Source organism: Pungitius pungitius, chromosome 5, assembly GCF_949316345.1.
Source record: "Pungitius pungitius chromosome 5, fPunPun2.1, whole genome shotgun sequence".
Lineage (NCBI taxonomy): Eukaryota > Metazoa > Chordata > Actinopteri > Perciformes > Gasterosteidae > Pungitius > Pungitius pungitius.
The window spans coordinates 16,870,797-16,881,902 of record NC_084904.1 but is presented as its reverse complement, the minus strand read 5'-3'; the positions used below and the strand labels follow the sequence as shown (position 1 = coordinate 16,881,902).

General features: G+C 46.1%; 1 protein-coding gene across 1 annotated transcript in view; it reads right to left on the bottom strand.

The window, feature by feature from the left end:
• Positions 1-950: 950 nt before the first annotated feature.
• si:dkeyp-14d3.1 (transmembrane protein 132C) overlaps positions 951-11,106 on the bottom strand; it is a 94,882-nt gene continuing 84,726 nt past the window's right edge. Inside the window, exons 7-9 of the mRNA XM_037483592.2 lie at positions 6,700-6,973; positions 5,040-5,231; positions 951-2,911 (exon numbers count right to left, since the gene is read on the bottom strand). Coding sequence (XP_037339489.2) covers positions 1,706-2,911; positions 5,040-5,231; positions 6,700-6,973 — 1,672 coding nt within the window. The 3' untranslated portion in view covers positions 951-1,705. The remainder of the gene's footprint in view (positions 2,912-5,039; positions 5,232-6,699; positions 6,974-11,106) is intronic.

Here is an 11,106-nt window from a genome sequence, read left to right as displayed (position 1 = left end):
ACTCAAAAGAGGGAGGTTCAGATCTTCAACAAAAGGAAACAGTGAATAAGCATATTCCCAGTTATTTACCTTACCTTTCATTGCTTGTTATTCATCTGTATTAAATAAATAGGTTTCACGTGGATGTGTGGAGTCAGCAGCGCGGCGTGCGGCAAATCGATAGCAGCTTCACGGAAGTAGAAGAGAGAGAATTGTTCGACAGGCTGTTTAAACAAATGAAATAAAAGTGGAAAAGCCACTGAACTTTCCAACAGGTGTCTGGAGGCGCTGCATGCGGCGGTGACATAACTCACCCAATCTAGACGACATCCCATACTCAAGGTAGTGCTGGCATTTCCGTGACTATCTCACCTCGCCTTCGTTGCAGGCAAACATTGCGAGCGCCGCTGATTAACAATCCGATCCACACAGTTAACATAATGTGAACATTTCTCTGCTTGATGGAAAATAATAACACAAAAAAAAATGCAATCAGCCAACAGCCGTGTGGCGATAATAACATTCACTGAGCAAAATGCAATTTTTCAGTCGACTGCCCTCCCTTGTTTAGGAGGTTTTCGGAGATGATTATTATTTGACCAATTATCTAAATACTTAAAGATCCATTTCCAAAAGGGAAAACGTTTCCTACCTTGCATGTAATTCTCCCTTACCTTCTTGTCACCACTCTACCTGAGAGATGGAAAGCACATTTCATCCCAGTTTGTCCATCAGCGAGCTACGAGCACGGAGGTTAACGAGACCTTAATTGGTATTTTACTCACTTCACTTTAAACTCAATTCAAATGACCAGACACGCTCTTTCATACACTGGCTGTCATGTTAGTGAAACTGACATCTCGCAATCAGAGTATTAACGGGTGCTGCCCTCCTCCACTGACCAGCGTCACAGAGGAGCACATTGTTCTGTGGCTTGTGGGTAAATTCTACTTATTAAATACCCTGGATACAAAGAATGATTGTGTAATTGGCTGCCCTTCCTCCACCGCGTTGCTCAGCTGACCTTAGGGCTCGAGAATGGAAGAGGCCTAATGATGCCGCGGTCAATGAAAGCTGATACACGCTCTTGACATCGTTGTGTATTTCTTAAATGTTATGAAAAATACAATATACAGAGCAACAATACAATGCTGTGGAGACTGGTCAATATATATATATATATCTATAGATATATCGTTTTCGGCCACATTAAGGAAGATGATCAAGAGCCAGAAAGTTATGCCTTTTTTTTTTTCTTTACCATCGACATGCAGACTTTTCTGGTTGCTTGCTTTGGTCTCTGCAGAACTCTTCCACACTATCGATCTGGCGTGAGAAATTAATATCCAAATGTTACAAAACTTCCAAAACCATTTAATGTGCACTCACATTCTTAACATCTATCTAGACATGTTACCGGTTGTTTTAAAATCTACATGTTTGATAATTCATATTACATAGTCCTGGGATTATTCTATCTAAACCCTGTAATAATCAAATTAAGATAAAAAGGTAAACAAATGAAAAAATAACCACCTGACCTACTAATTTATCGTTATTTTCTTCATTAGTGATTATCAGTCACTTGTGGAACAATCTAACATTAAATAACCCTTTGGCAGTTTGGGGGTTTATTCTCAAGTCAATTTGCAGGTCCGGTTCCTGTTCAGACCCACTTTCCTCAGAAAGGCATAAGGGTGAGTTTGTTACAAGTGCGCACAGTACATTAGGCCACCTCATTTAAAGCGCTCTCATTTAACCTTTCCATGTAATTGCGCAACTCCTTCGAGTCCCCGAGCACGGCGTCCTGGCAAACCCACTTAATGTCCTGGCCGTGGCTCCCGGTCAGCGTGTTAACGGTGGCGTAGCCGCTGTCCGAGGGGATGGTGGTGAACGTGGTGAACTTGACCCGCTTCCTCTTGGTGGTGGGCGACTCTCCTTTGCCGTCCCTGGCCGCGCCCCCGGCGTCGGCCCCGCGGTGCACTTGGCCCTGCACGTTCTTCTGGGCCGAGCTCCCGTTCAGCAAGTGGCTGCCCTCCTCCAGGCCGCCGCTCGAGTCCATCATGGAGGTCTGCTCCTCCTCCTCCTGCTGCTGCTGCTGCTGCTGCTGCGGCGACGACAGGCTGATCTGGCTCTCCAGCAGCTCGGCCTCGTTGCCCAGCCACACCCAGTCGTGGGCGTGGTTCATGTTCTCCTGGCCCTCGATCGAGAGCTCCTTGTGCCGGTACTTCAGTGTGTACGAAATGCAGTTGATGAGAAAGACCAGGATGGCCAGGCAAAAGACCCCCAGCAGGGCGTACATCCCGATCTCCAGGTCCGTGAGCCCGCGAGCGGCCCGGACGAGGTCGTCGTCCACGTTGCGGCCGCGCGGCAGGTCCGCCTGCGCGGGGAAGTCGGCGAAGTCGACGGGCGTTTTGGGCCTGCCGTCGTCTGAAAGCTTTCCCCCATTGGGTCTGCGCATTATGGCGCTCCTGGTGGTGGTGGTGGCCCTCTTCAACAGCCCGTCCTCCATTTCAGAGACGGAGCTGCCGTAGTAGTGAGTGTCGGGGCGGGTTCGGTCCTGGGGCGGCGGCGGCGGGGGCCGGCCTCTGCTCTCGACGTCGTCTCCGTCGGGGCCGTAGTCGCTGCTCCCGCCCCTTGAGCTGTCACCGTGGCCAAACCTCACCCGGACGTTGCAGTTCCCTGCTGCCAGGACGCTGCGGCGCTTGAACTTCTGGCAGACCTCGCAAACCGTCATTTCCACCCTGACCAGCAGGCCCTGGCCTTCCGCCTCCGTCACGATGACAGGCCACTTCCACGAGGGGTTCTGCTGCACCGTCACGATTTCCTCATCCAGCGAGGTGGCCGTCAGGACGAAGAAGTCGCCGTTGTACAGGTCGAGAGGAGCCACGGAGCCGTCGCTGAACTGCAGCCACGCGCTGATCAAGGCTTCCTGTGAGATCACACAATACGCAAAGAGAGAGAGAGAGAGAAAACGGTCAGGGACACAAAAATTGAATAGAAATCCACTAGAACTGATCAAATGACTTTCAATGCATCAACAATCAAATCATTTGGAAATAGCAACGCGTCTTTGTTGGAGAGTTGGAGCATCATCCAGTCGTTTTTTCAGGTACTGCGCGATGCCCATTGCTTGTTTGCGACTGACACTTCTACAGCACAGTGCTAAGACTAAAACACACAGTGTCCGTTTGCACATGGTCCTCCTTTCATCACCCCACCAAATAGACTTGCCATAAACACGCAGTGTGTTACATCGTACGACCAACACCAATTCGCACGGTTCCGATGTCTCAGTGGCTATTCTCTCTGAACTATTGGGGGTACAGATTAACGATGGGCAGAAGAGATCAAACAGTAGCAATAAACGGCTGAGGATTTTCTCAAGGCCCTCTCCTGCTGCAATTTTCACAATTTGCCTTTTAATGTTGGCAAAGGACAAATCCCCTAAGGCGCAAAAGTAGATCCCCACGGTGGTCTGTCAACGCTCCCTAATTACGGACACCAGGGGACTTACAGTGCAGCGCTGCCTGCTTATCTTCACAGTTTGCGCCTGGAGATAAGGGAGATAAATGGCCTTCCCATCCTTCGTTGCTCGGAGGAAGAGGAAGAGGACGGGGAATGTAAAAGAGCAGGCCGGGGCACTTGCGAGAGGCCTTGAAGGGCAGATCAAAGAGGCCACAATAAGAGCCGCCAGGGAGAAATGAAAGAGGGGGAACAAAATATGAAAGTTTGGTCCGTGAGTCGCATTTTGGCACAGAGGCTGTGGTGTAGCTTTTGCATGGTCTGAGATTAATCTCCCGTTTCTATTAGCTGCTCAAGGGAACACATTCTGTCACACCCTGGCTTTCAGGCCTTGGAGTTAAGAGGGTTAGGGACGGTGTAGAATAGACAAATAGACACATGTTAGCGAGAACATGCACACCCGCAGCTTTCCTTGATTGAAAAAATTGCTCGTTCAAGGAGCCTGGTGCTGTGAAATGGAATAAGGAAGTAAGGCTTTTGTTTTGAAAATCACAGTGATCAAGGCTGTGGAATGCACATTTGTAGGGCCTCTGTAGATGCAGGGTACAGTATACTCTTTTCATTTAAATGCCTATTAAGAATAACATGAATGCTGGGAGATAACTACTAATTTATCTTTTTTAATCAGACCTGGCTGGATTGTGTTTGCAAATAATTACTAGTTCAGTTTTTAATTCATTAAATTAGAGGCTTTGTATTCAACCAAGGTGGCTAAGAGCAACAAGCAAAGATCAATTCACAGTTAATTTCTCTTTCAAACTTCACATCAGGTCTCTTAATTAATTTGATTATCCATTATTTTCTCAAATGAATTAGTCGAAAGAAATAATTGGAAAAAGGAAGCCAGAAGTAATGTGATGATCAAATAGCTCGGTCTATTAGGCCAACATACCAAAACCTGGAGATTCAGTTTTCTATCAGGTACGACCAAGAAAATAAGTAGATCCTCACGTTAATGAAGCAAACTTGAGGATTTGGGCTTGAATTAGTTAACTAATCAACTAATTGCGAAAAATCTATTTCAATATATCAACATGATTGTGCATTTTCTGCCTTTGTCCGAGTGAGAAGTGTTATTTGATTTTGCATGATTCCCTCTCACTGCTCACTTGGCCATGATGTGCGTTCAAAACACCCGTCTGCCGATCCCTCCAGGTGCTCTTCTCCACTAAAACCCCCGCTTCCCACAGCTCTCTGCAGGAGTGTTGTGTCACTCACGGTTTGTCAGCGTGCCACTCGTCCAGCGCTTTATCTACTTTAGCTTGCCAGTTTGACATTCCTGTCGTTTAGTTTGTTTGTTCTGGCCCGCCTGCTTGCAAAGCCGCATCCTTCGCCTGGCTCTCCTCTCTGCTGGAGAACTTACCTGCCGGGTCTGTTTGTAGAGCCGACCGGCTCTCAACTCGGAAATTCGCTTTCTCGAGCTTTTCTCCCCTCCATCTCACCCTCTTGCTAATAATTTTTACCCACCAGCCCGTCCAGTTTCTGCTTTTGGGTTTCAGCCTCGCTGCCAGTGACCCGTGTGCCGGCGTTCTGACCTGTTTGGGGCTCTGCAGAATCTCCTGTGTGGTTGTGGTGGCCAGGATGGCTCTGTTGCTCCCTGGACTGAGCTGAAGGCTCAGAGAGAGGCCCGTCACCAGCTGGACCCCCAGCTCTGTGATGGTCACTTTGTCATCCACCACAGTGATGGTCTTCTCTGCCAGGATGGAGTCCGACAAAGGAGACAGCACCTGGGAGGAATGAGGAAAGAAACATTACAAAACCACTCAAAAAGGCAAATGTGAATAATTTGACTTTGTTCCAAAACCTTTCCCCTCAAATACATGATTGCAATAACCTGTGACGTTCCGGTAGGATCAATTACAGCTGTGCAACAACAATATTGAATCGACCTATTGTATACCCTGTTCATGAAGAGGTTTTTCATTTCCTGCTCTAAACACCGAGGTCTGAGGCGATCTTTCCCAAGAGAAATCAGCAGCGACTGTCGCCGCACACAAAGAAAGGGCACTTAGAGAAACTCCATCAATAGAAACTCCAAGCTGAAATAAGTCCACACTGGACACATTGCTTGACTGACAAGGGATTCCTGGCAAGTGGAATGCAAAAACATCCCACCAATAAGCACCTGGCAGTGAAGATGTCCCAGACATGAAAAAAAGCAGATTACCACGAGTTATACGTGATTTAAGAATATGTCTTTCCAAGTGTTTCATCTGACATGAAAAGCTTGCAAAACATGTAAAACCTACCTTTTTAAAAATCTCTTTACATGGGCTCTTTAGATCAAACAACAACAACAACAACTGGACATGGCTGCCATCCAACCACAATACCTCCTGAAAGGTAAGAATCCTTTCCCTTTGATTAATGCTGGTAATTTGGAGGAAAGGCACCCATTAACCTGCATTCAGAGACTGCAAGAGTTTCTGATGGAATCCGTGTGTGCTTACGCGTGGCCGTAGTCACAGCCGTCTGACTCAACCATGTTTTCCGCGTTGATATTTCGTCTGATAGACGGGCGGGTCCCGGGTTCCAGGGAGCGGATGCCCACTCGCAGAGATGCCACGAGGAGACCGGCGACAATCCGGAAGGGCCGAGGGGAAGGGGGGGAGGGGGGGAGGGCGGGGGACCTGGCAGTAGCCTGACAGGCTGTGACACCCCCAGCAAGCACCTGTCTGCTCTAGACAAAAGCGACTGCTGTCCCTGGAATACAGCGTGTCCATAGACATCATGTCCTGACGTGCGTTTGTGCAGAGAGCCCCCAAATATCATGCATGTGCAGTATGGGGAGTTTCAGATTCCTAAACATTATAAGAATAATTCCAGCATTACGAAGTCAGGCTTTTGCCTCCAGTGCCCTCTGCACTGCATTTTATATCATCAGAGTCGGGGGGGGGGAATCTTGAAATTTGAAAGAAGCCGCAAAATCTGTGGAAAGAGGACAAGCAGCGAATTTTGGGAAGCACCGGCTCACGTATAGCTTTCGCTAGCGCTCCCTCTGGCATTAACGTGCCACAGACCTGAGACCAAGGTTAACCTGATCTTCTTATTAAGGCCTAAACTATTTAAAAACACTCTTCTAGTAATTCTAATTTTCATAGTGTCGCTTATCATGTTACACTTGCCAAAGTGTGCTGAAACCATGGCAGGTACAGTAGGTTAAAACTGAAATGATAAAGCTAAACCATGGCCCACCTGGATCGTCGTCATCCCCATGTCCAGTCCCACCAGTATCCTGCGGTCCAGTAGCTTTGCAATCTTCGGGTCCTCTACTTTCAGGAAGTCCCACACCAGCTCCGTGATGTCCACCTGCCAATCAGTGCCCAGCATGAAGCTGGTTTGGCCTCGGGGATCAGCTGACTCGGCTACAAAATGGGTCAGGACCCTGACCATGGCATGTTGGTACTGGAGAGTGCAGCTTCGCCCTCTACGGTCTTCATCGTCCTCATCCTCGCTGTCCCGTGTGGACCTTGCAATAGAAAAATAACAAACAAAAACGGATGTGGAGACTATTACGTTTGTTTGTTCCCCCACGTTTGCCCCGGACTGAAACTTCCGTAATTATTGGATGGATTGCCATGACATTTGGTACAGACATTTATAAATCAAAATAACATTCATCCTGACTTTTCATCCAGCTCTACTGTCATGCAGTTATAAGACAAATCAATATTTTGACCTAACAAATCACATCCACATCTGCCTCCAGTCTGCTGATATGTTAAACATGGAAAGATTATACCTGCAACACATTCGCATGAAAGCATTATTGTTTTGAGTAATTAGCATTTAGAGAAACTCACATTAATAAAGTATATAGAGTGTATTTACATTACGTCATTTAACTGACGCTTTTATCCAAAGCGGCATACATTGCATTATAACCCATGTGTTACATTTTGCCAGGTGTCTTGCTCAGGGACACTTCAACATGGCACATGGAGCAGCCAGGATTTGAACCACCAACCTTTGCTGTTTCCAGCCCATCACACTACTCCATGCGCCACCATCGCCTTTATTTGGTAAATAAATTCTAGATAAAACTTAAAACTAAGATGAAGTTATGATCAAACGTGGTTGATCATTTTTCATTGTTGTGTAGCACCTGGTCTGGGTTGTGAATGTGTTCACACCTCCTTACTGCGTCACTTAATCGTCTCCTTCATTGCTTTGTTGCCAGGAAATCTATTTCATTACAAATCAGCCAACAGAGTTTAACTCTCTCACCGGGAAATTTGCTTTGAGTGCAACAATCTGGGTTCCATTGAGCTCTAATATCATTAGATTTTGGCCATTGGTGTTATATTTTTTGTTGCTTGATCAAACAACAGATGAAGCACAACAAGATGTTGAGAGAACAATGTCTGAACGGTTGATCTGGGTGAATTAATGCTGCTCCAGCTCTTCGTTGGCACACTTTTGAACGGGGCGTTTGCTTGGTCAACTGAACACGAACTGCCTTCAGACGCACGAGTCGAGGTCCATCGTGATAAAGTGGAGGAGAAAATAGCTTAAACAGTTTTGCTTGCGATTATCCGCTCTGCTTGTCTTTTTTTTTTTTTTTTTTTCAATCCCCTGAGAAATCTGACTACTGGGGGAATAAAGATGTTAGCTGCACGCTCCACAGAAAAGCCAGTGAGATTTGGAGTTAAGAGCTTAAAATCCATTTCACATGCAACTGAACGACGGCTATTCACAGGAGGAAATTATTGTACTTTGGATATGTGGGATAAAAGTTAAAACCTTTTGGATTAAGTATTCAACAAGAACCACTAGTGCTCCGGCCACGTCAAAACATCCCGTAGATGTATTTACATGTTCAAAAACAACAAGGGAAAAAAAACCTGGTTATTTCCTGTGGTTTTCCACCCTTAAGAGGCCTGAAAAGTGTCACATCATATTTATATATAATGTAAAATATTCATGACAGAATGAGCAATAAACTAAAAATTACAATAAAACAAGAATTCAACTCTGCAATAGATAATCTGCTAATTGGATTTGTGGCAGTGTTTGACATTAACATTAATTTATCCGTCTTGAACCGAAAATTCCCCTTTTTGAATAAGGACATAGTCAAATGCACCATTTTTAGACGACCACAGGAAGTGGAAATGAGTGTTTAGTCTAAGGCCTTCTGTCCTTTCACTACTCCAAAGTAGGATGCATGTCTGTGGATGTGTTTTCAGTGGGGTAGCTGATGTTAGTCCTTCCCACTGAACATCTTCGTCTACCAACAGTGTTTTTTTTTTTTTTTTTTTTAGGTTTCTTTTTATGTCAATGTATTAGAAACGCCTGTAACACCAGATTAACATAGCAGATCTGTTGTGTCTAAGCAGCTTTGACACATTTAATGCATATTCATGGTGGAAAACTCCTCCGCTTATGATTTTTTACGTCACTTTCCACACACAAGTGGAATGCTGAATTAAATATTCAGGGCGAGGTTTGAGTCTTTCTGGTCTATATAGTTTTGAGTTGTATTAATACAGTACAGAGCTTCTGGGTGAGTCAAGTAACAAAAGGCAGCCCTTCAGAATCCACATGCAAACTCAATAACACCTTCCGCATTAAATGTAGCACCACCAACTCAGATTCCAACTCGATGTGCCCAATTGTGACTCCCGAGTTTGTGACATTAATTTTAGATGCCTTTTAATCTTGTACAATTTCTCTTCTCCTTTAAGAGATTCCTGTTCACGACTGACGATCCAGTCATTTACATATTATTTGCAGAGCAGAAAAACCTCTGGCAATGATTTTACTCACTATCTTCCAATTATTCCAAAGACAGTAATTGAAAGTTTCTCACCGCTGATTGCTCAAATGAAATCCTTTTGAATCATATTGTGTTTTGAGCATAAACGGAAATGGTTATTTGACAGACGACGAGCTGACAAATGGCACTGAATCAACGTTTAAACAAATGAATGCGAGGGTTTATACACACAGGTATTAGTCAGATGTCATGGTTTCAGGAGTGAATGAGCAGATAGTAAAGTTGGACTGTCTCGGGTATAAATCTTATGTGCCAGCGCTTGTGCAGCCATCAGCGTCTAATCGAAGGTTAAACCAAAAAAAAACGCTTGGCAATCCGTCTTTCTGCTTCATTTCCTTTCAAGCTTACTCAGGACTTCAGAGGAGATGCTGCATATTAATTTGTGCGTCATGCTTATTTTCGTTGCGCCCCGTGGATTGTCTGTTCTATTTCTTTTGGCATGTCAATTATTGCTGCAACACGTCAAAAGGTCGGGCGTAGCTCCGTCTGATGCTTGTTTTGTTTTATTATTTAAATGTCGCGGTCCAAGTTTGTTTTACAGCACAAAGAGAGTACTCTGAACACAGTTCCTTCCAACGCAGTTAAAACAAAAGCCAAGTTCTTTTTTCTTTAACATTAAAACAAGAGGGAAAAGGAATCCCAACATACACATCTTGAAAGATGTGTAGAGGCAGTGGTGCATATCTGAGTGCTGCGCCTCCACTCGGGTTTGCTGTCTGCAGAGGCTTATCTTGTCCCTGTTTTGACAGGGCTTTGGGGACGGAGGAGGTGAGCCATACAGCCGAGTGCCTGTCGAAAAATTGTGTTGACGAGTACATTCAGCCACCATCCAACTTGCAGGCCTGACGTCTCTGTTCCCTCCCCCCCCCGCGTGCTAGCGCGGCGGGAAAGCCAAAGTTCCGGCACTTGCCATGGTCCCCTCCGAGGCCACGGACACTGGAGCAGTGCTACTCTGCAAGGTCACGCCTGCTTTCCTCCGATAAACAGAGCCTTGTAGAAGACGAAGAGGAACAAAGCTCCCTGCTGCCCATCAGCGCTGATGCCCGCATCACCAATGACAACACAACTCGGCTGTCAACGCCGATAAAGGCCCACCAGCCCCGCAGCATGCAGGGGGGGGGGGGGGGGAGAAAAAAAAAAAATCCTCCACAAGCCTCTGGCATTAGTCGTATGCTGAGGGGAGAGGGGAGCAGGTATAATTACAGCAGCCACACGGGTGCGTGGGACGGCTCCAAGGCCACGGACCAACCACAACACCTTTCAGGAGGTAATTACTGCAGGTGGGCTGATAGCGGCTCCATCAATTGATGGATTTCAGCGGCTGCAGAGAAGCACTCGCGCGGCGGCGCTGCTGGCTGGTGATGAGGTGGCCGAGGGAGAGGTCTGACCTCAAGGCAACTCTAATAATGTTCCGTTCGGGCCGACGACCAAGAGGCGAAAAAGGTCAGGCCACCTCAAGCCAGTCGTAATGACAAGCTGTGTTGCGCAGGTCAGCCGTTTTGTTATCAGGCAACAACTGTCTGTACGACTGAAGTCACAAGTCTCGTCATTATCTTATCTTTTGCTGCCCTGATTGGAATCCAATAAATCGCCCGGATTGAAGGCTGTCGCTGCACTGTTTCCGTGATGCGCCAACAAGACCGTTCAGCAAGCGCCATTAGTAGAAAATAAAAGTAGAAAAGGTATGAATCAAACATGGATTCTCTAAAACAAAATGTCTGAAATGCCTTTGATGCCATCTAAGACTAAGTGTGTGTTAGCCAATGGCAATACTTTTAGATTATTTCTACGTCCTCTCGTTTAATGTCACCCCGACTAATCTA